General features: G+C 36.3%; 1 protein-coding gene across 1 annotated transcript in view; it reads left to right on the top strand.

The window, feature by feature from the left end:
* Ankrd31 (ankyrin repeat domain 31) overlaps nucleotides 1-25,240 on the top strand; it is a 150,467-nt gene that overhangs the window by 65,408 nt on the left and 59,819 nt on the right. Inside the window, exons 9-11 of the mRNA XM_047554743.1 lie at nucleotides 2,243-2,398; nucleotides 3,241-3,383; nucleotides 22,423-22,567. Of these exons, the coding sequence (XP_047410699.1) occupies nucleotides 2,243-2,398; nucleotides 3,241-3,383; nucleotides 22,423-22,567 (444 nt within the window). The remainder of the gene's footprint in view (nucleotides 1-2,242; nucleotides 2,399-3,240; nucleotides 3,384-22,422; nucleotides 22,568-25,240) is intronic.

The following is a 25,240-nucleotide window of genomic DNA, read 5'->3' on the forward strand; positions in this document are numbered from 1 at the left end:
GTTAATGGAACAAAAAAGTCCAGAAATAAAAACGTGTATTTATTGACAACTGAATTTTGACAGAGGCACAAAGGCAATGAAAGTAGTGGAGAATAATGGGATATGCAACAAAATGTTATTAAATGTATTTTTTAAGATGATGTTGAATTTCATTTTAGCTGGCAATCAGGTTACTTGAAGATTAACTTAATTCTTTTAATGCTTTTTTTAAAAAGCCTCATTAGGCAGATATATTGTATCCTTTATTTTAGGACTAATTTAACTCTGCTACTGAGACATGGCCCTTTGGGGGAGTGTCTCTTCTAAATGCCTTGCTTGTTCTATAAGGTGTCTCTACTTAGGCTGGTGGAAATATGAATGTCTCCCAACCTTGCTTGAGCTCTGATAATTGTTATGGTTCCTCAATAGTTGTTCTTGTCCCAACTTATGGAGACTCACCTTTATACATGAGCAGTTTATTATACAGATAATAACTCAAGGAGCCCCTTTATGAGTTGTGGGACCTTTCCTCTATTCTCTCATTTCTGTGCCCTGCTTTGCAAATTCTAACCCCCACAGCCTCCCCATACTCTAATCTCTGTCTCCTTTTATCAGCAGAATCACCTTATTCTGCTCTCCCCACCCCACTTGTACTGTATTCTGGAAAGTGTATCCAAACAAGAAGCCAGGGTAATCTTGGGGATCACCTTATTTGTTTGCCTTCACTCAGGTCATAGATCTGAACTACCTGTTTTCTAATGCTTGAAAATAAGTTTCCTTGTGTATTTTGTCGAGTCTTCAAGTTGTTTACTCCGGCAGGGCAATTTATAGCAGTTACTTAGTCACAACTGGGAATAAATGTCTTTCACAACTTAGTTTTCATTGAAAAAAATTTATTCTTAATTTGTTTTAATAAGTTACATAATTATAATAGAAGAGAGATTTTCTGGTGCAGACATATTTTGGAGTAAGCACTACTGTTTCTTGGTAAGCACACAGATTATGTGATGGGAGAATGCTTTGTACTCTGGGGAATAGGAAGTTAGTTTTAAACGTTCAGCAGTTAGGTTTGTTTTACAGTGAGACTAATTGAAGGGAGTTCAATAAAAAGCAAAACTGTTAAACTGAGGTCCATTAAGAAAGTTGCTATAGTACTTAGTTATCTTTATTGAGATTTTATGATGGATCTGGTTAGCTAGATTCAAGTTGGAAAAGTGATTATTAAAACTATCCTGAAATTTAGGAAATCTAAATAAGCATCTCCCCTCCCCATACTGACAGAATTTGGAGCATCTAAATGAGGAGTTTCTATATTTTAGGAGGTACAATAGAGAATTAATACTTGGTATGTATCATCTGGAAAATTATTTTAATTGTGCATTTCCTGCCTTAGGAAATCAAAACTATTGTAAAGATCAAGGCCATAATTCTTTATTTAATTTCATGACAGATACTTTTAGCAAAGAAAATTTAGCATTCCCTTTTCTGGTCTCACTGGGATTAGTTTTTGTGCCTCTGAGATTTTCTCATCATGATTTTATTAGGAATTATAACACTTTATAAGGTTTGATAATGTTTTAGTTTGCTTTCTGTCACTATAATAATTACCTGAGATAATTGACTTATAAAGAGAAAAGGTTTATCTTGGTTCACAGTTTTGGAGATTCTAGTCCACTATAGGTTGGTTCTGTTGCTTTGGACATGTGGTGGGCAGCACATCACAGCAGGAGCACATAGTGGGGCAAAACTGCTAACATCATTGGCAGGAAACAAAAGAGAGGAAGAGGAAGGGATGGGGGTCCCACTGTCCCCTTCAGAGAGCATGCCCACAGGGCCCACCTCTCAAAAACTCCACCAGCCTCCCAGTACTACCACCGTAGGGTACTACTCTAACATGTGGGCCTTTTGGAGGACATTCAAGATCCAAACCATGGCAGATAATACTTAACTCTAGATTTAAATAATTACGAGAACTTTTAAGAAAATAGTTGGTTAGTCTCTCATTATGTACCTTTAAGGGGTTTTGATTAATTTACACTACTTATCAGGATTTTTAATGTACTAAAAATATTTTAAAACTAATAACATTTGTCTTTTTACCCTTTTTGTACATAGATAACATTATAGTTGGATTAACAGGTGAAATACTGTTTCATAATGTAATATTCCTCACTTCCGGAGTATTGAGGGGAATCATTTGGTTGCTTGTTTCTCCTGGTTTTCAAATAAGAAATTATTTCTCTTGTTCATCCCCTCATTTCAGAAAAAATGAAGATGAATAAAATACGTCTTTCTAGTATAAACCGGAGAAACGTTTTTGGAGAGAACTTATTGTATAAGGCTGCTCTGCACAATGATACTGATCTTGTACATCTTTGTATTAAAAAAGGTGCAAATGTTAATCAGCCAAGTTATGCTGGTAAGTTACAGTTACCACCCACAGTTGTCTTGATAGTAGTTTGTATTTTAGCTGAACCATTGCCATGAAAGTATAGCAGAGTGGGCCTAAGGCAAGTCCTAAAGCTTTCTTGTAATTTTCCTGCTTAAGTAACTCTTCACCATTATCTTCAGGGAAGAGGGTAAGGTGAGAAGGGTGAATGACAGGAGAAGAGCATTTCTTCTTCAAAGATTGTGGTAGGTGTCCAAATACAGTGTCATTATATAGAAAGAAGGATGGTCCCTGGGTCTGGTTTTGCATGGTCATTGTTACTATTGAATCAACATTGAATGGAGGAGAAATGAAGTGAAAAGCTGGAAGAAACTGATAGTAACCTGATCTACAGAGGAAAATTAATGATAAAATGGTAAATATGCAGGGAGATGGAGAGAACAGAGTAGAGAAGTTAGAGGTTCAGAAAAACAGTGGTCTTTCTCTAAGGCTGGGTACCTGGTGTAGTCTTCCTTGTGGAAATCTGATATGTTCTTCTGGAGATGAGTGATTAAAGATAGTTATGTACTTAACATGCTGAATAGCATTGGGCCATTCTGAATGATGCTTTTGGGTAGGTCAAGAATATTTTAAAATACTTGACTATTTTTCATGTTTTTTCACAACAGAGTTGAGAGATAGGAATTTGACACGTCCCTCAGATTTATTGAATACACCAAATAATACAGGGTGCTTTCATAGTGATGTTATATTGTCTCATATAGTCAAAATATTTTTAAAGAAACAATCTAAAATTAGTATTTTTAAGGGCAAGCACAAAACATTATTAAGATGTTAAATGTAAACAAATGTCATTCCTTTTTGTATTATAGGTTGGACAGCACTTCATGAAGCTAGTGTAGGAGGATTTTATCACACAGCAACTGAACTATTAAAAGGTGGAGCAGATGTAAATATTAAAGGAATGTACCAGATCACTCCCCTCCATGATGCTGTGATAAATGGACATCATAAGGTATTTGAATGCCTTTGTTTGTAGAGCAAATTCTATGTTCTGCAAATGTTAAATATCTTTGGGACCATATGACAGAAAAACATACAGGGAATTTCAATTTTGGTTCATTCTGCTAATGAACCCTTACGATTTATAATAAAGGGGTTTTTGTGCTTAATATGGTAGATGTAATTTTACTTTTTTTTTTTTTTTTTTTTTTTTGCGGGGGGAATGGGGTCTTACTGTGCTGCCCAGACTGGTTTCAAACTTCTGGGCTCACTTGAGGGAACTACATACCCTGCCTCAGCCTTGGGAGTAGCTGCGAATACATGTATGTGCAACCACGCCCAGCTGGTAGATGCTATTTTACATATTATTTTTATGACTATACAGAACATTTTACATTTACACAGTTTTTTTTTTCAACTTGTACTCCTTTAAAACTCTTCTCATATGGTGTTTGTAGTCCTTTTAAGAATATATTCTTCTGGTGCTGGGGCTATAGTTCAGTGGTGGAATGCTTGCCTAGCACGCATGAGGCACTGGGTTCAATCCTCAGCACCACATAAAAATAAGTAAATAAAATAGAGGCATTGTGTCCATCTGCAACTAAAAAAAATTCTAAAAGAAAAACATATTTTTCTTATAGAATGTTACACAATGATGTCCAGTCCTGATTGGAGGTATATAGCTTCATGGAGTCCTGTGCCACTTTCAGAATCAGCATAGTACACAAGAACCTCTCAGAGCTAATAATCAGTAAATACATACCAGCATGGTTGTACCACTGGTTAAAATATCAAAATATTATAATTCCATACCAGTTGGATAATAGTACCTGCAGTAAATGTAACATTTAGTAAGATTATGAATTTCATTATGCTGGTTTATTTCAGAAATCACATATGCTCTGAGCTTCCTACATTTTTTTTTTGTAGTATTGTGAATTGCATACCCTACTACTGAACTACATCCCCAGCCCTTTTAAAAAATACTTTGAGTCAGGGTCTGACTATGTTTCCCAGGCTGGCCCCAATTGAAATCCTCCTGCCTCAGTTTCCTGAGCATGCACCACTGTACCTGGCCCCACATTTTTTTTTTTTTTTTTTTGGTGTAGACACTACTTTGCAGGGCTGAGCTGAGGCACTTGGTGAAGTTTTTTGTTGTTGTTTTGTTTTGTTCTGTTTCCTGGTACTGGGGATTCAATCCTAGCAAGCCTTGTGCTTGCTAGGCAAGTGCTTTATTACCAAGCTATATGCCAAGCCTTTGGAGATATCTTATTATTTATTTCAGCTATTGTAAGTTGCTTCTGGGTTCATAACTAGTAGGGGTGGAAAAAGGGGTTTATCAACTGTGTTCAGGAAATCTTTTCTATTTATTTCCAAAAGAAATACCTAATACGGGTAGAAGGAGGGAAGGTTTCTGGGAGCCATGAATACAGATAGGGCGTATTTCTTCATAGTGTTTAAAATACTTCAGGAGACTTTAGACATTTTTGCTTATTTTGATAATGTCTTACCTGGTGGTAGGTGGGATTATCTACCCATTTTTATAGAGTGCTGAAGAGAGAGAATTCTGCCTGGGACCCAGTTTAATGACCTGAAAAAGGCATGCTTAGACAAGCAACAGTGTCACAGTCTCTCTAACCTTTATCCTCTTTTTGAAGCTGCCTCTAGCAGAGAAACCTCACACCAAAGCACTTCTTTCCTTTCCCCAGAACCTATCTGTTCCCTCACTTGCCAGAGATGAACTGTCTTTTCTCCCTTTAGGGAATATAAGTCTGAACATTTTACTTTTTCTTCTTTTCTTCACAGTTCTTTCTTTGCCCTACTTGAGAACTACTCCAGTCTACTTTTTTTCATAGGCCAGCACTGACTGTCTCTTATCTGACTTTTGTGGATATGCACCCTTCTCTGGTTCCCATAGTGAAGTAAAAATAGACCAAAGACACAGGGCTCCCTCTCCAGAATCCAGTTCCTCTGTTTACCTCACTCCCTCTTGCCAACCCTAATCTCTCATATGCTCCTGGCACCATAGAAGGAGAAAAGAGAATGGTAAGACAGTAGCAGAAGTTTAGAGAAAGGTGAAAATTCAAAGCTGACACCCAGTGGGTAAGGTAAAGTCTTGGTCTTCCCCCCACCGCTCCCCAACTTCCCTCTATTTAATTTGGAGTAGCCAACAGTTACCTCACCCCAATCAAAAAGAGATGAACAAAACTACAGTTTTATTCTGGACTGAGTTAGCAACCAGCCTTGAGAATCAAAGTAGGATGGGACATGGTTTTGGGGGATGGAATATGGATAGTGAAGCATCAGACGAGGATCTAGATCTACCTAGATCCTCTGATTCTCTGCTGGAGGCCAACTTTGAAAAGAGGATAAAGGTTAGGGATCTTATAGGTGAGACAAAGATGAAAAAAAGGCATGGGCCCTGGGTTTTGAATTGATCGAATGCCTTAGGTGTCAGGACTTAAGATGTATGACAGGAAAGTCCTGGGAACTTGATGCTGATCCAAGCATCCAGAGAGTATGAGCTGCTTTGAACATTCCACCCAGTTTAAGGAATGTCTAATGTATTATTTTATAGGCACTGACCATGATATTGGAGAGATACTAAAAGACTGACATCCTTATGTTCTAAAAAGGTGAAAAAACACTAAAAAATCTGCATATTATAGTATTCCACTTATTTGAAATATCCCTAGTACTCAAATTTATAGAGAGAAAATATTAGAGATGGAAGGTAGAGGGTGGAGAATAGGAAGTGACAGCTGATGGTCAAAGGGTTTCTTTTAGGTGAAATGAAAATGTTATGTATCTTAACAAAAGTGTTAGAAGCAAATACATTTTTGTGGAAAAGTTAGAATTTTTGAACTACAGATGATCAATTCAGTGTGGTTCCTTAGAAAAACCCACAACAAATTGTTAAATATATGGTTGAAAGACAGGCAAGAATGTGGAAATCTTTGGGTGTCTATAAGTAACATTACTAACAATCATGCCAGACATAATCTTTATTCCTCTTATTAGGCTTACTTTGTTAATAGGTGGGGGAAATGGCATTGATATAAGATATCAAGATTTTAATAAGGCTTTTATTTGATGTAGGGACCTATGGTATGTGTGTGTGGGAGATGTTGAATTGGAGGTTTGTTAGCATTCTTCTTAGGATTCACACATATTGAAAAAATATCTTACAGATGTGATTATTATTCATTTTATGTGCATGTGAAGTGAGCTCTCATATAAATATTGATTACATATCCTACTCTGTAAAGAGTGAAAACCATCTCTGGAACATGAACTGTATTTTGGAGTATTTTTGAGAAATCTCAGATATTATATCATCTTTACCCATAAATATTTGAACCTGCATCTCTGACAGACAAGAACATATTTTATACCTACATTATAATCTCACCTAATAAAAATTATTTCTTAATACCATTTTATACCTATCCATATGCAAATTCCCCAGTATTTTATAGCAAATTTTTATTTGAATTAGAATTCACTGAGTTCCATACATAACATGTATTCATTATGTCTCTAAGTATGTTTTAATCTATAACACTCCTTCCTCTGTTTTATATAGGTTTTTTGTTGTTGTTTTGTCTTTTATTTGTTGAAGAAACTGAATTATTTGTCCTATAGAATTTCACAAATTCTTTGACCAATTATATCTTTATAATGTTGATTAGCTCCTTTTGCCCCATATTTTCCATAAATGGTTGTGTTTAAATGTAAAATCTACTTAGAGACCACAGTCTGGGTTCCAGGTATGGTCATTGCTATTGGATGTTGTTGCTTTAAAGCATTTTCAGTGAAATATATATATATATATTTTTTTATTTTAATTTATTTTTATTGTAAACAAATGGGATACATGTTGTTTCTCCGTTTGTATATGGAGTCAAGGCATACCATTTGCGTAATCATACATTTACATAGGGTAATGATGTTTGATTCATTCTGTTATTTTTTCCTTCCCCCCCACCCCTACCACCCCTCTTTTCCCTCTATACAGTCCCTCCTTCCTCCATTCTTGCCCCCCTCTCACCCCCCATTATGTGTCATCATCCGCTTATCAGCAAGATCATTCGTCCTTTGGTTTTTTGAGATTGGCTTATCTCACTTAGCATGATATTCTCCAATTTCATCCATTTGCCTACAAATGCCATAATTTTATTATTCTTTATGGCTGAGTAATATTCCATTGTGTATATATACCACAGTTTTTTTATCCATTCATCAATTGAAGGACATCTAGGTTGGTTCCACAGTCTGGATATTGTGAATTGAGCAGCTATGGACATTGATATGGCTGTATCTCTGTAGTATGCTGATTTTAAGTCCTTTGGGTATAGGCCAAGGAGTGGGATAGCAGGGTCAAATGGTGGGTCCATTCCAAGTTTTCTAAGGAATCTCCACACTGCTTTCCAGAGTGGCTGCACTAATTTGTAGCCTCACCAGCAATGTATGAGTGTACCTTTTCCCCCACATCCTCTCCAAACACCCATTGTTGCTTGTATTCTTGATAATCGCCATTCTAATTGGGGTGAGATGGAATCTTAGGGTAGTTTTGATTTGCATTTCTCTTATTACTAAAGATGGTGAACATTTTTTCATATGTTTGTTCATTGCTTATAGATCTTCTTCTGTGAAGTGTCTTCATATCCTTAGCCCATTTGTTGATTGGATTATTTACATTCTTGGTGTAGAGTTTTTTGAGTTCTTTATAGATTCTGGAAATTAGTACTCTATCTGAAGTATGAGTGGCAAAGATATTCTCCCACTCTGTAGGCTCTCTCTTCACATTGCTGATAGTTTCCTTTGCTGAGAGAAAGCTATTTAGTTTGAATCTATCCCAGTTATTGATTTTTGCTTTTATTTCTTATGCTATGGGAGTCCTGTTAAGGAAGTCTGATCCTAAGTCGACATGGTGAAGATTTGGACCTACTTTTTCTTCTATAAGATGCAGGGTCTCTGGTCTGATTCCAAGGTCCTTGATCCATTGTGAGTTGATTTTTGTGCAGGGTGAGAGATAGGGGTTTAGTTTCATTCTGTTTCATATGGATTTCCAGTTTTCCCAGCACCATTTGTTGAAGAGGCTATCTTTTCTCCATTGCATATTTTTGGCATCTTTGTCTAGTATTAGAAAATTGTATTTATTTGGGTTTGTGTCCATGTCCTCTATTCTATACCATTGATCTACCTGTCTGTTTTGGTGCCAATACCATGCCGTTTTTGTTACTATTGCTTCGTAGTATAGTTGAAGTTCTGGTATTGCGATACCCCCTGCTTCATTCTTCCTGCTAAGGATTGTTTTAGCTATTCTTGGTTTCTTATTCTTCCAGATGAATTTCATGATTGCTTGCTCTATTTCTGTAAGGTACATCATTGGGATTTTAATTGGAATTGCATTTAATTGAATCTGTATAGCACTTTTGGTAGTATGGCCATTTTGACAATATTAATTCTTCCTATCCAAGAACATGGGAGATCTTTCCATCTTCTAAGGTCTTCCTCAATTTCTTTCTTCAATGTTTTGTAGTTTTCATTGTAGAGGTCTTTTACCTCTTTGGTTAGATTGATGCCCAAGTATTTTATTTTTATTTTTTGAGGCTATTGAAAATGGAGTTGTTTTCCTCATTTCCCTTTCAGCTGTTTTGTCGCTTGTGTATAAAAATGCTTTAGATTTATGCGTGTTGATTTTATAGCCTGCTATTTTGCTGAATTCATTGATGAGGTCTAGAAGTTTTCTGGAGGAGTTTTTTGGATCCTCTAAATATAGAATCATGTCATCAGCAAATAGTGACAGCTTAAGTTCCTCTTTTCCTATTCATATCCCTTTAATTTCTTTAGTCTGCCTAATTGCTCTGGCTAGAGTTTCGAGGACAATGTTGAATAGAAGTGGTGAAAGAGGACATCCCTGTCTTGTTCCCATTTTAAAGGGAATGGTTTCAGTTTTTCTCCATTAAGAATGATGTTGGCCATTGGCTTAGCATAAATAGCCTTTACAATGTTCAGGTATGTTCCTACTATCCCTATTTTTTCTAATGTTTTGAGCATGAAGGGGCGTTGTATTTTGTCAAACACTTTTTCTGCGTCAATTGAAATAACCATATGATTCTTATCCTTAAGTCTATTGACATGATGGATTACGTTTATTGATTTACGGATGTTAAACCATCCTTGCATTCCAGGGATGAACCCCACTTGATCATGGTGCACAATTTTCTTAAAATGTTTTTAGATACAGTCTGCCAATATTTTGTTAAGGATCTTTGCATCTATATTCATCAAGGATATTGGTCTAAAATTTTCTTTCCTTGATGTTTCTTTTCCTGGTTTGGGTATGAGGGTGATATTAGCTTCATAGAATGAGTTTGGTAGGGTACCCTCCTTTTCTATTTCCTGGAATACTTTGAGAAGTATTGGAATGAGTTCTTCTTTGAAGGTCTTGTAGAACTCGGCTGAGAACCCATCTGGTCCTGGGCTTTTCTTGGATGGTAGGTTTTTAATGGCTTCTTCTATTTCATTGCTTGATATTGATCTGTTTAAATTGTGTATGTCCTCCTGGTTCAGTTTGGGAGGAGCATATGTCTCTAGAAATTTGTCAATGTCTTCGGTAGTTTCTATTTTGTTGCAATACAGACTTTCAAAGTAGCTTCTCATTATGTTATGTATCTCAGTGGTGTCTGTCGTGATATTTCCTTTTTCATCACGAATTTTAGTAATTTGAGTTTTCTCTCTCCTTCTCTTTGTTAGTGTGGCTAAGGGTTTGTCTATTTTGTTTACTTTCTCAAAGAACCAACTTTTTGTTTTGTCGATTTTTTGAATTGTTTCTTTTGTTTCAATTTCATTGATTTCAGCTCTGATTTTAATTATAAATATATATTTTTAGAAAGAATTATAAATCATGAGTTCATCCTGATATTTCTGTTTCAGACTTATTAGTATAGATGGATACTTAACTTTGGCTTTGTACTTTCATTGCTTTTTTTCTTATGCTAACCATTTGTTTCTTAATACATTATTTCTTTATCATACTGTATACTTATATTATTACTATTAACAGTGTAGGTATTAACAGGGAATTACTAATGGCTTTTTGGGAGAGACGGTTCTTTTTATTCTTTGGTTATATCCCATTAGAAATGAACAGTCAAAATCCTTTCTTGTCAAGTACTTGAAATAATTTTATTTCCTGTGCTACTGGCTTCTTATGTGAGGAAGTCAGCCAATTCTAAAGTAAGAAAAACACTTGAATAGGTAGTACGATTAAAAGTGAAAACCCACCGGGGAGCCTGATTCTCCTTTCTGGGAATGTGTACTGAAGTTTCAGTGCATTGCTTCTAACAAGAAGGCACATACTATGACTTCTAAAGCCAGGTTAAAAGGTATTGTAGCTTCTTTTTCTTTCATTAATCCTGGGAAAGCTAGACTCATAATGAGAAAACACTTAAGCAGCTCTATGGAGGTGTCCACATGGCAATGATCATGGCTTCTGCCTACAGCCATGTTAGCAAGCCACCTTGGAAATGTATCCTCCAGAACCAGCCAAGTTTTAGATGACTATCCCCAGCCAACATCCTGACTATGACCTCATGAGACACCTTCAGACAGAAAAACCTACTCATGTCACTCTCAAACTTGTAACTCATAGAGATTTAGTAAACTTTAAGCCACTAAATTTTGGGGTGATTTTTTAAGTAGCAGTAGTCAACTAATATAGAACCTAAATGTAGATTTGAAATAGAAGTGAAAAACGCAATGGAAGTCATTTATTTATTTCTGCCCTTTGGTGAGAAATGAACTTTTTTAAAATCAGAGAGTACATAAACAGACTTCAGAATCCCTAGTACCAGGGTGTGATGTGTAGCTCAGTGGTATAGTACTTGCCTAACATGCACAAGGCCCTGGGTTCAGTCCCCAGGGGAAATTGGTACATGTGGATATTTGGCAAGGTAGGCTGTTATCTGAAACAGAGACAGCTAGGTAATGCATTCAGTCCTTTGGGATCACTAATCTAGATTTCTAGAAGAGTAAGGCGTTTCCCCTTCCTTGATCTTGAGTTACTCTTATATTTCATGGCTTATTATTTGACACAAAACCTCAAGAGTTAAATTCCATGGCTCTTTTAGCTATCTCCCTATAAAAGTACTTTTCCAGAAAGAAATGCATTCTGTGTTTTCTTTGCTGAAAAAATATGAAGATCCATACATGAAATTCTTTTATCTTTTTGTGTGTGGCTTTTATATGAATTGTAGATTTAATTGTATCTACTGTTGCTTTCTGTTTCCCTATCTAGCATTTAATTCCCATTGTAAAGTTGCTTGAAAAGCAGAATTACTAAGTTGCTGAGACTTAGTAATTTTAAAAGGATTTGGCTCATATTATCCCTGTATGTGGTATGGAATTTTTCTCTCCTAGACATGTTAGAACTTTTCTAACTAGATTGTGTCTTCTGTTGTGACTCAAGTCTTAAACTTTCAGAGTAGTAATTTTTATACCACTTTAACGATATGGACCATTTGACCATAAAAAGTTTTGAATTGACAATAGAAGTAGGAGTGATTTCAAGATAAATATTGACAACACTCGGGGTTAGCCAAAGTTTCCAGTGCCAGATTCTTTAGTAAATCACATTGATTTTCTAAAGAAGCATTTGTTGTTTTCACTTATAAGAACTGTTAAGTCTGCTATTATTACCATCATTTTCATCACCTGTAGCACACATGTGCATATGATGATGCTTTTATTTCAGATAAGATAAATGTTGTCTTTGTTTAGGCTGAACAGAGAGAAACTTCTTTTCTTACTTTGGACTGATACTGTGCAACCTTACCTCCCTTCATAAATTAAGACACAAGGGCTTACTCATTTTCTTTTAAGGCAAAAGAAAAAGTGAGAAACCTGTCAAATTTTATGTATAGATCACATCTCTTAAGCCTTGCCAGCCTAACTTCCAGTTTATAGGAAACACAGGAAAAATGGATTAAGCTAAATATTCCCAGAAAGAAATTAGCATATCCAGAATATAGGATATTCTACAAGAAAAATTGGACTGGGTTTTCTAAAAAGTGAATACTTAAAGAGGAAAAAAAGTGGAATGATAAAAGGTGAGCCATGCTTAGATCCTGATTTCACCATAATAGCTATATCTTGTTTTTGGGTAGTTTGGGAAATATGAATATGGGTTAGATATTTTATGATACTATGTAAATATAATTAATATCCTAAATTATGTAATGTTACATTTGTATAAGAATATATTCTTAGAAAGTGCATAGTTAAGTATTTAGACATATGATATCATTGGAAACCTTTTTTCATATAGCTAAGTATTTTTTGTTTATACATGTATATATTTACAGATACACCTGCATGTACTAGAGGTATGCATATATGTCTGAGGGGAGAAAAACATTAATTATTGATTCTGGGTGAAGGATATATAAATGTTTTGTATTATTCTTTTCAATTTTTTCTATGTTTGAAAGTATTTAAAGTAAACATTTGGTAAAATAATAGGAATGGAGAAACAAACTCTTCTAACTCATTTTAAATAACATATAATTCATATACCATAACATTCACCCATATGAGGTATATAAAATTATGTTGTTTGGGGTATTTTAGAATTATGTAACCCATCAACATAATTAAATTTAGAACATTTTTATTATTCCTAAAACAAAATCCCTACCCATTAGCTGGCACTCCCAAGTGCCTTCCCCCAGCCTCACACACATATTCTCTCATCCCTAAGACCTCCTAATCTACTTCTGTCTAATGATTAGACTGAGGTTTTAGTTTTGGGGGAGGAAGGCTACAGAGGTAAAATGCCATTTTCAACGCAACTTATCAAGGGTTCATGCTCTCAACATGACTGTTATTTAAATTGGCACATAGTGGATATTTACTGAATACTTATTATTATGATTTAGATATGAAGTATCCCCCAGAACTCATGTGAGACAATTAAAAAAACTTAAGAGGGAAAATTATTGGGCTATGAGAGCCTTAACATAATCAGTACATTAATCTGCTGATAGGTATTAACTGGGTGGTAACTAGGCAGGTAGGATGCGGCTGGAGGAGGTGGGTCATTGGGGGAGCATGCCTTTGGGGTATATATTTTGTCCGTGGTGAAGGGGGAGCACTTGCATGTGTTCTTGTTCTCTCTCTCTCTCTCTCTCTCTCTCTCTCTCTCTCTCTCTCTCTCCCCCCTGCCATTTCTGGTGCCATGTCCTGAGCTACTTTCCTCCACCACACTCTTCTGCCATGATATTCTGCCTGTCCTCAGGTTCCCAGGAATGGAGTTAGCCATCTATGGACCAAGAACCTCTGAAACCATGAGCCCCAAATACACTTTTCCTCCTCTGAAATTGTCCTTTTCAGGTCTTCAGATCACAGCTTTGAAATAGCTGACTAAAAAATTGGTACAAAGAATGGAGGTCTTCGCTGTGACTAACTTGACCATGTGGTTTAGAAGCTTTTGGAGATTTTCAGAATTTGTGGGATTAATTTTGAGACATTGGGGATGCAAACTAGAAAAGCTTTAGATTGTTACAAGTGGAACTTAATGAGTGATTCTGGTGGGAGCCCAGGAGACCAGACTGCTATTAGGACTGTGGACAATAAGAGTGGGCTCATGAGGTTTCAGAGGAGAAAAAGGACTCGTGGAAATTGAACTAGAAGCCCTTTGTGTTATGTTCTGGTTAAGAAGTTGTCTACATTTTGCCCATGTCCTGAGACTTTTTGAGAGGCTGAAGTTAAAGATGATATACTAATTAATCTGGTAGAAGAAATGTTTAGGCAGCATAACATTCAGGCAGTGGCATTGATATTGCTGGCAGTTTTTAAGTTTATTGTGATGGTCAGGAGCAGAAAGTTTTGAAAAACTTGCAGTTTGGCCAGAAACTGCAAGTAAAACTGGGCTAAGGAAGGTATGGTTATTAGAGACAGTAAAGCCACTAAAGAACACTAAATACTTATCCCAGAAATAAAAGAAAAGAAGGTTTGAGGTCATCTCTAATATTGGCAGGACCACACTCATCTCAGGCTCAAAGGTGTAAAGGTAAAAAATCCTTTGAAAAAAGACCAGTGGGCTACCCTATTTGCTCAGGGGGACCTAGGAAGTTCTTTGACCATGCTCAGTCACCCAGGCATTCAGAGGCTGCTGCAACCAGGGTTCATCAACATTTGGCTACTGCTTGAGATGGTGGCAGACCTGGTGTCAACCACATGGTGCTGGTTCTGCCGGAATATAGGATGCTTGAGTTAGGGGGTCATGGAGGCTTGCACCAAGGTTTCAAAGGAAGGCCTGGGTAGGAGGCCCTCAGGATAGCACCTGAGAGTGCAGTGAGTGGAGATGTGAGCTGAAACAAGTAGTGGAGATGCCAGTACCATGGGATGTCTATCGAGGAAAACTGCAGAAATCAACAGAAACAGACCAAGAGAGAGACCATGTGGGCTTCAACCTGCAAAGCCATAGGGGTGGAACTATATATACCCTTTGGAGAGAACATCATGATGCCATATTCCTAAAAGCTGGATATGGAACTAAAGAACTTGTTTGCCCAGCTGGATTTTGATCTTGTTGTGGTCCCATCCCGTCTTTCTATACCCCTATTTCTCCCTTTTGGAATGGAAATATTTACTCTGTGCCTTTATATGTTGACTATATGTAACTTGCTTTTGACTTTTGTAGGGACTCATGCTGAGAGTTTGTCTTGAGTCTCAGAGGAGATTTTGGACTTGGGTTTTGGTGAATTCTGAAACTGTTGAGACTCTGGGGACTGTTGGAAGTGGAATAAATGTATTTTGCATTGTGAGATAGGCATGAGTTTGGGGAGGCCAGGGGTGGAATGTTATGGTTTAAGATATGAGATTTCTCCCAAACGCTCATGTGTTCAGTACAAAAAAGTTTTGAGGTAAAATGATTGGGTTATGATAGTGTTGACCTAATCAGTGCATTAATCCACTGATAGGGATTAACTGGGTGGTAACTGTAGGTAGGGTGTAGCTAGAGGAGGTGGGTCATTGGGGGTGTACCTTTAGGGTATATATTTTGTCTGTAGTATGAGGAACTCTCTGCTTCTCAGTGCCATGTTCTGAGCTGCTTTCCTCCACCACACACCTTTGCCATGATGTTTTGCCTTATCTCCTGCTCCAAGCACTGGAGTCAGCTATCTATGGACTGAGACCTCCGAAACCATGAGCTCCAAATAAACTTTTCCCCCACCAAAATTGTTCTTTTCAGGTCTTTTGATCACAACAATGAGAAAGATGACTAAAGTACTTATTTAAGAAAAATATTTTACCTGAGTTCAAAGGACATATATTTTTTAGGGTCACTGGAATTTTATATTTAAATTCCTTTAAAGAAATGAACAAAGTATTCTTTTCAGATTTATGTAGCTGCAGACCAATAAGCTTGGTTAGTAGCTAATTACTAGCCCAAGATTAACATATGATATGGTAACTTTAAATATTCCCAATTAACTCAAAGAAATACCAGCCAATTTATTCTGTCATCTTTCATGAGACATTTTAATGGATTCTGATGTTCACATTTTTAATATTCTCATTATTTAAAACACAGGTACAATAATATATAATCATCTGTTAGAAGCTCTTATTGAATCATTAATTTTATGCTTCTTTTAAAAATAAAAGTAAGTTATTTTAGAAAATCAAGAACACATGGCATAGCTGCAACCCAATAAACATTCGAATAACACAAAACAGGAGAATTTTAGACCTGGGAATCTGGATGTCCTGAAGAATTTTTATAAGGAAAAAACTCTTTGAGATGAACTATCTCTATTGGTTTGCTGCCCGGCATTTTTTCACTGAAGTTACTATTACACAAGATTTCAACAGTAGCTTGATCTTTGTCTTGATCTCAGTTATTTTTGGCTCCAGTATGTTGGGATTATTTGCAATAACTGTGCTGAAAACAGCTCTGTCAAGTCCCTTCTTTGTTTCACATCCCATATCTTGACTGAAAAATAGTACAAGGGCTTCATTAGGTATTATAAAAAACACATGCCAGGAGACCTTGGGAAGCCACAATAGAAAGATACCAAGGCTGTTTAGGAAGATGAAATGAGAATATCTATCTACTAGTGTGTCAGTTAAACATGCTGACCCATGAAGCAAGCAAGTGCATGAGCTTCACCATTTGGAGTGTGCCTCTTGCAGCAGCTTTTTTTTTTTTAAATTATTATTATTATTATGTTTTTAATTCACCCCACAAAGCACCATGCTTTGGGGTTATTGGACTTAGTACTTCATTTAAGCCACATGGGGAGATGAATACCACTGCTACATTCCCTTGAAGGAAAATGTTGAATTGAAACCAATCCCATTGCCAGTGTTTCTCAGAATAAAAGGAACTTGTTAAGTGAGACAATTGTATCATCTGTACGCTGATTTTTTGCTAGAATATTAACTAAGCAACATTCACACCCTTTTTAGGATTCCATATTACTGTCCACAAACTTAATTGAAACCACACAGAGAGAATGGTAAACTTGGAATAAATTTTCCAGGGTGTGGCATTATTAAAAAGGAGAATCAATCAAATAGTATAGGTTACAGTTGAGGGAGCTGTGTTGGTGTTATGTTTGGATTTGAAGTGTCCCCCAAAAGCTCATGTGCAAGACAATGCTAGATTTAGAGGAGAAATGATTGGGTTATGAGAGTCTTAACCCAATCAGTGAATTAATCCCCTATTGAGGAACTGAGTGTGGCTAGAGGAGGTGGGCATTGGGGGCATGACTTTGGAGTATATATTTTGTTTCTGGGGAGTGGAGTTCTCTTTCTCTCTGCTGCCTGACCATCATGTGAGCCACTTCCCTCCACCACACTCTTCCTCCACGATGTCCTGCCTCACCTCTAGCCCTGAGGAATGGAGCTTGCTATCGATCGAGACCTCTGAAACCCGAGCCCCCAAATAAACCTTTCCTCCTCTACAGTGGTTCTGGTCAGGTGTTTTAGTCAAAGCAGCAAAAAGAGGTGACTAAAACAGCTAATGAGGCAGAGATCTCGAAAGCAAGATCTGTAGTCCCTAACATCTTGATCTGTTTGGTTTTTTCCTCTTTATTAGAATTTTTAAAAAACAGAATCTTAGACCAGAAAGGGAATCTTTAAAATAATCCTTTTGGTGTTTTCTTTCTTTCTTTTTCTTTTTTTAATAAAATGCCTAAGATTTAGAGAAGTACAGCAATTAGATATGAGACTCCAGGTTATACAACTGGTTTGTGGCTGACATATGACTATTTTCCACTTGACCATTGATGCTACGTTGATCACTTGTCTGAGGTAGGGACTGTCATTTTTCCATGGTGAAGTTATTCTTCCACCGTTTACATAACTGTGCACTTGGAAGGAAATCCCGTATGTAGTCCACACTTAAGGAGTTGGTTAGTTAAGCTCCACTTTCTTGAGGTTATATTATATTGTCTTTCATATACCCACATAATTAACTTTATTGGTGTGCTGTTTTTCATGAGGATTTGAATTGTCTGTTATCACTTACTTTTTGCCCAATTACCTTTAGTGTAAATAAATTATCTCAGTTTTTGTTTATCTGAAAATATCTATTTTGCCTTCATTTTTTAAAAGGTAGTTTTGGTAGATAGAAGTTTCTTGGTTGACAGATTTTTTTTCTCCCCCCTCCTTTTTTTTTTTTTTTAAAGCATTTTAACTGACAAATTCCATTCTTTCTGGCCTCCACTTCTTCTTTGCTAAGAAGTTAGGTGTTAATTTTATTTGAATTCCAATCTAAATGATAAGTTCTTTTTTCTCTTGCTGCTTTAAAGATTATCTTTGGATTTTAAGATTTTGACTGTTTATATATATACATATGCTTTTATGTTTAGAGTTTATTTGAGTTGGTTGAAACTCCTAGTATGTGTAAATTCATGCTTTGTATCAAGTTTTCAGCCATTATTTCCTTGAATATTTTTTCTGTTCCTTTTGCTCTCTCCTCTTCTTCAGAAACTCCCACTGTGTATATAGATCTGGTTTATGGTATCCTACATTTCTTTGATGCTCTGTTCATTTTTCTGAAGTTTTCTTTCTGTTCTTCAGATTGTATAATCTTTATTAATCTTTCTCCAACTCCACTGATTGGTTCCTCTGAAACTCAAACCTACTGTTGAGGCCCTCTGGTGAATTTTTCGTTTCGGTTATTATAATTTTCAATTCTAGAATTTCCATTTGCTTGTTTTTTACAATTTGTCTCTTTATTAATATTCTGTATTTGATGAATAATTGTCATCATCCCTTTTTTCAGATCCGTTCACATGATTTCCTTTGATTGTTTGAACATATTCAGTAGCTATTTTGGAGCGTTTTCCCGCAAATACAGGTCCTCTCAGAGCAGTTTCTCTTGCTGCTTTTTAATCCTGTATATAGGTCACACTTTACTGTCTCTGCATGTCTGTCTGTCTGTCTCTCTCTCTCTCTCTCTTTTAAAAACTGGACATTTTACATAAAGTATTGTAGCAATTCTGTGTGTTGATTTCTCCCAACCCACATGCCTAACCAGGACTATTGTTCGTTTGTTTTTTGTTTAGTGATTTGACGCCACTCAGAATTGTTTTCTTATTTTTAATCTTTAACCTGGCTTCTTTGGGAATACCTTTGGTTCAGGATCATTTAGTGTTCAATTACTGATTTGTCAGAGGTTATATTTAAGCTTCCTAAATTAGAAAGGTTTTCACTTTTTACTGTTGCATCTGGTATGGCTTGTAGACTGTGTTTACAGTTCAGGAAGTGCATGAGTTTGGCCTGCATTCATCCAGAGTGTGTTAGCTCAGAAGTTTGCTCTCTGGTCTCTCCTCAGATGACATGGTCTTGGTAATACACAGTCCTCTGGACCACCAGGATGATTAAAGTTTTAGCAATTAAGCTTCTGTCTAGTCTGCCTCTATTATATCACAGCCAGTTGTCAGTCTCAACTCATTGCTAGCTAGTAGCCTGAGGCTCTGCTTTTGGTGTTATCCTTCCTTCTCTTTTTAAAGGTAGCATATATTTTCAGGTGAATGGTTTTATTGACCTGTTTCCTACCTGTAGTATTTAAGCAGTTTTTCACTTCATTCTTTTTCAGTCTTAGGGGTACAGTGTTTTTACTGACACAGCATTTAAAAAACAAATGAACAAAAAAAGAACTTGTGAGTCTCCCAAGTATATCTAAAGAATATATACAATTGGACAAGAGAATCTTCTGCAGATCTTTCCATAATCCTATCTACATTATTGACTTCTGCTGAGATGATTGAGCAGATCTGTGAAGCACATACCTCACCTCTTTAGTATTAGCAAAAAGTTTTCCAGTCATACCCCTAGTACCTTTACAGCCTACCTTTCTTATAGTTAATCTCCAGATGTTATCATTTTTTCCAATCTAGATAGGCATAATTTCCCGAGTTATCAAGTGCTTATTACTTTTGCCTGCCAGTTCTTTCCTCAGTTTATCTTTTCTTCTCATACTTTACTATAAGCCTCAAGAAGAAACCAGGTTGTACCGTCAATGATTTATTTAGAAATCTCAGCTTAATGTCCAGGTTCACAGCCTACAAGTTCTGCTTTCCATATAACTGTTGGACAATTCATCTAGAGTCTCTGCTATTATATCTATCTATCCATCCCTCTATCCATCCATCCATCCATCTTTTGAGGATCTGTTTTCCTCCAGTTTCTAAAAACATGCTTTACATTTCCTTCTGAGCTCTTTCCAGAATAGTACTGTTAGTATTCATTTTCCCATACCAGTATTTTGTTTATTATATATGTATTTTCTTTTTTATAAATTTTTAAAAAAATTTTAGTTGTAGATGCACACAGTACCTTTTATTTTTTATTTATTTATTTTTGTGTGATACTGAAGATTTGAGGATTGAATGCAGTGCCTCACACATGCTAGGCAAGCACTCTATCACTGAACTACAACTCCAACCTCTATATATGCATTTTCTACGATGATACTGGTTTTCTGTAAAGAGCCTCTTCAACCCTCACTAGATCAAGTCTTTAATGAAGACTTTTTATTTCTGCTTTTTATTTCTACCAAATGCCTGTTTAAGGAAATCAGGTCTTCTTATTGTGTTCCTCAAAACTCTTTTAGTCTCTACTCATTCAATTCCAAAATTATTTCCACATTTTTGATATCTGTTACAAGAGCACCCCACTTCCTGGTACCAAAATCTGTATTGGTTTCCTATGACTGCTGTAAATGATTATCATAAATTGCATGGCCAAAAACAACAGAAATGTATTCTCTCACAGTCCTGGAATCCAAAAGTCCAAAATAAGTATCCCTTGTCTAAACTTCAGGTGTTGACTGGGCTTTACTCCCTCCAGAGGCTATAGGGGAGAATTTATTTCTTGCCTCTTTCAGCTTCTGGTGGCTGCTGGCAGTTTTCTTTCCTTAAGACTGCATCACTATAATATCTTCCTTTATCTTCACATCACCTTTTCCTTTCTGTGTGTATGTAAAACTCCCTCTGCCTTTCTCTTACTTTTGTGTGCATGAGTGTGGTATGGTGCTGGGGACTGAACCCAGGGCCTTGTATATGCTAGGCAAGCATACTACCACTGAACCACATCCCCAGTCCCCCCAAATATGTATATTAAATGGACACAATACCTTTATTTTATTTATTTTTATATGGTGCTGAGGATTGAACCCAGTGACTCACATGTGCTAGGCAAGTACTCTACCACTGAGATACAACTCCAGCCCCCCAAGTCCTCTCTTATTCTTTTATTAAACAACTCTTTTAAGTACTTACTCTGTGCCAGATACCAAGAAAGGCACTGGGTTTACAAAGACAATTAAGACATTTTATCTATAGCAAAAACTTTCAAGCAACTGAACATTCATGCATTGAGTACTAGATAAATAAATTATAATACATTCATATAATAGACTTACTCAGCTGCTACAAAAAATGAAGAAGTACAGTCTACATTGATATGGAACAGTCTCCAAGGACATTGTGGGGAAAAGAAGGCAAGATATGGAGTGTTTTTATCACGGGGCCCCTTGTGTAAGGAAAATCTATTTATACATAAGATGTATATATATTTTCATACCTGTTGGATTAGACTAATGCTAGAAAAATTCAGAGGAAACTAACTGGGAATGACTCAGGGGGAAAAAAATCATAAGATGACTGGGAGACAGGGCTAGAGAAAGGAAACTTTTCATTGCATACTCTTCTGAACTTTCTTTTTTAAAAAACTGTATTCATCAACTTCCTATTCAAATGTAATTAATTTTAATAGAAAGAAACCGTAATCCCACCCTCAAGAAACTTGAGTACAATAGGAAACACACATGTATGAAGTAAATATAATAGAGAATATATTGGGCACTGTGATAACATATGTACATGAAAGGCAGAAGCAGTAGTGTGTGGGGATGGTCAGGAAGAGTTGCATTGAGTAGGTTACTAGAAAACTAGTTATAGGGTAAGAGTTGGCCTGTTCCTCCCTCACAGGCTGGGAAGGGTTGGCAGTACCATCTATACATATACACAGGTATAGAAGAAAGATATAACTATGTACTGGAACCTATTAAAATTATATTTGCCACTGTAGAACCCAATTCTAAGTCTTGGTGTATTGTCTAGCTTCATTTCACCAGCAGCTGAATCAAACATTTCTGCCCCAACTTACTTCCTCCCTCATTCTCCCTTCTCCCTTCTTTTCTCACTTTCTCTCTTCCCCTCTTCCCTCCCTCCTTCCTTCTTTCTTTCTCTTTCTCTCTCAGTCTTTTTTGGTGAAAAAAGGGATTTGTATATCACTTGTATATGCAAACAAGTCGGTGTAGTTTATTAAAATGGAGCCAAGACATCACTGATAGATACTTATGAAGAAAATAAATGATTTTTTTTTGTTTTTGTTGGGAAAAGATGTAGATAATCCCATACTGTGCTGTTGAGAGAAACATTTGGTGTTGCTTACAGTTGTATACTAGCACACATTTACAATAATATACCCTTTGTCTGGGCTCTCTCACAACAATCTTCTTCTAGGTGGCAGAATTACTTCTTTTAAATGGAGCTGATCCATTATTTAGGAGTGACAATGGAAAGTGTGCTTTGGAAGAAGCCAAAGATTCTTATATGCAGCGTCTCCTTGAGAGATATCTTCCTAAACATCCAAGAGGTCTTACATCAGGTAAGATTAAGCCTCCCTATTATAGATGTTCATTATTATGTTGATAAGAGAGTTATAAAATTGAATTTAAAATTAAATAAATTAAATTTATTTTCTTCATAAGTATTGAGAAAATCTATCAGTGATGTCTTGGCTCCATTTTAATAAACCACACTGACTTGTTCACATATGCACATGAAGGAAGAATTCTAAAAGAATAAAGAAAGATAATACTTTTTCCCCAGGTTGTACATTGTAAACAATTTAAGAAATCTTTTATAAGCTTATGCTCTTTTCTTCCATAATTCTTTGACTGAATTATGTGATGCAATAGGAATTAAAATTGGTTGTAAACGTTTTAGTAAATATGGTCAGAATTATCTATATCCATTCTTATGGCTATACTTTGCCCTCTTATCCATTATATTGTTAAGTTGAACTACAAAAGAGTTTGATCTGTGAATAACAACAAAAAATTAAGTAAAGATAATTTAAATACATGGCATATTCTTTATACTCCAGTGCAGATTTTTTTTTTTTTTTTGTAACCTCACAATATTCTTCTTCTCAAAACCTGCAGTGGTTTTCTCTCTAATCTAGAAGATGAGCCAATATCTTTTCTTTAAGTTTGTATATTAGCTGACCACCCTATTATTAAACCTCATTCTCCTACCACTACTTCCAGCACTCAACTGCAGTCACAGGCCTCCTTGGTGTTTCTCAGATATGCCTCCCTCACCTTCTCTAGTTTTTTTTTCTTTTTTTTTAGAGTAGAAAGTAAGAAGTTTTGTTAAAGAAAAGTAAAAGCAGACTTCTCCGGGGTGGAAGAAGGGGACCCAAAGGTGGAATCCCCCTTCTTTAGTTTTTAATTCAAATGTCACCTTCTCCATGAGGTCTGGGCCACCTACTTAATACTGAAACTGCCTCCCTCATGCCCTCACTATTTATCTATTGCTATTTAACAGTCACCCCAGTATTTAATAGCTTAAAACAATAAACAGGTATTATCTTACATAGTTTCTGAGCATCAGGAATCTAGGAGCAGTTTAGCTGTGTGGTTCTAGTATAGGATCTCTTACAGGTTTGTAGCCATCTCAAGACTGAACTAGAGCAGGAAAATTTACTTTCAGGTTCACTCACATTGTTGTGGGCAGGCCTCTACTCCTTGCTGATTATCATTTGGCAGCTTCAGTTACTTGTCACATGAACTTCAATATAGGACTGCCAGTTAGCTCAGAGCAAGTGATCCAAGAGAGAGAGAATGTACCCAAGATGAAAACCAGTCTTTCCATAACCTAATCTTGGAAGAGATAATAATATTGCTTTTGCCATATTCTGTTTATTAGAAGTGAGTCACTAAATCTGGCCTCCACTAAAAGAGATAATTAAACCCCACCTCTTGAAGAGAGTATCAGAAAATTATGGACATATTTTTTTGAACCACTACACTCTTTTCAGTCCCTCTTATACTGCTGTATTTAGTTTTTTCCCTTAGTACTTAATATATTGGCAATTTAGGCAATTGGCTTATTTTTTATTTTTCAACACATTAGCCAATTTACTTTAAAAATTTTTTTTTATCATCCCCTTGTAGAAATTAATCTCCATGAAGGAAAGGATTTTATTTATTTATTTTTTGTCTCCTGATGAATACTAAAGTACCTTGTACATAGTAGGCATTCAGCAAATATTTGTTGAATAAATTGTGTGTCAGTCTTCTGGAACAAAAAGAAAACAAGTTCTTTCCATTCGAGATGTGTATGTGCTCGTTAACTTTTTTTCTGGGGCGAGGGTTGGTACTGGGGATTGAACTCAGAGGCACTCAACCACAGAGCCATATCCCCAGCCCTGTTTTGTATTTTATTTACAGACAGGGTCTCAGTTGCTTAGTGCCTTGCTTTTGCTGAGGCTGACTTTGACAAACTCTCAGTCTTTCAGCCTTAGGCTCCAGAGCCACTGGAGTTACGGCCTGTACCACCATGCCCAGCTGCTATATTTTTAATAAAATTTCCCAAGGGTTTTTTTTTTTTTTCCTCTCACAGACTTTTGAGTACTATTATCTTTAACAACAGTTTTCTACTTTTGAAATTTCCCCTTTGTGCACAGGAAGGTTTAGACTGAGAATCCTTCTAGACATAAGGTAAGTGGGCCTCCCTACAAGTCCAATAGTTCCCTCCCTTTAGAACCAGATTTAGACTGGCAGTAAAAATTCATCCTCTGCTAAGAATAAATGATACAGTTATACCTATTGTATTAGTTCTTTGATTGCAATTTTAAGAGCTCTTTTGTAAGAATTCTTTGGTGGCAAGCAATCAACTTAAGGCAAAAAAGTGTGTCTCTTGACAGGAAAGTTCAATAATTAGAGGAAAAACTGAAGATCCAGACCTTGGAAAGGTCAGGAGTTAAAGCTTTTCTAGGGGGGCTGGGGAGATAGTAAAGTGCTTGCCTTATAAGCACAGGGCCCTGGGTTCTGATCTCTAGCACCAAAAAAAAAAAAAAAAGTTTCTAGGGATCTGGAATCAAAAGACTTTCTCTTTAGAGAACTGCCTATCAGGACAAGTTCTGGTCAGGCAAAACAGTGTCCACTAAATTACCTCCATTGAAATTTATCTTTTTTCTGTGAAGATTCATTCATTCATTCACTCACAGCTTGCTATGTGTCAAGCAGATTATAATGTAACAGCCGAATAATGC

The sequence above is a fragment of the Sciurus carolinensis genome, chromosome 6, assembly GCF_902686445.1.
Source record: "Sciurus carolinensis chromosome 6, mSciCar1.2, whole genome shotgun sequence".
Lineage (NCBI taxonomy): Eukaryota > Metazoa > Chordata > Mammalia > Rodentia > Sciuridae > Sciurus > Sciurus carolinensis.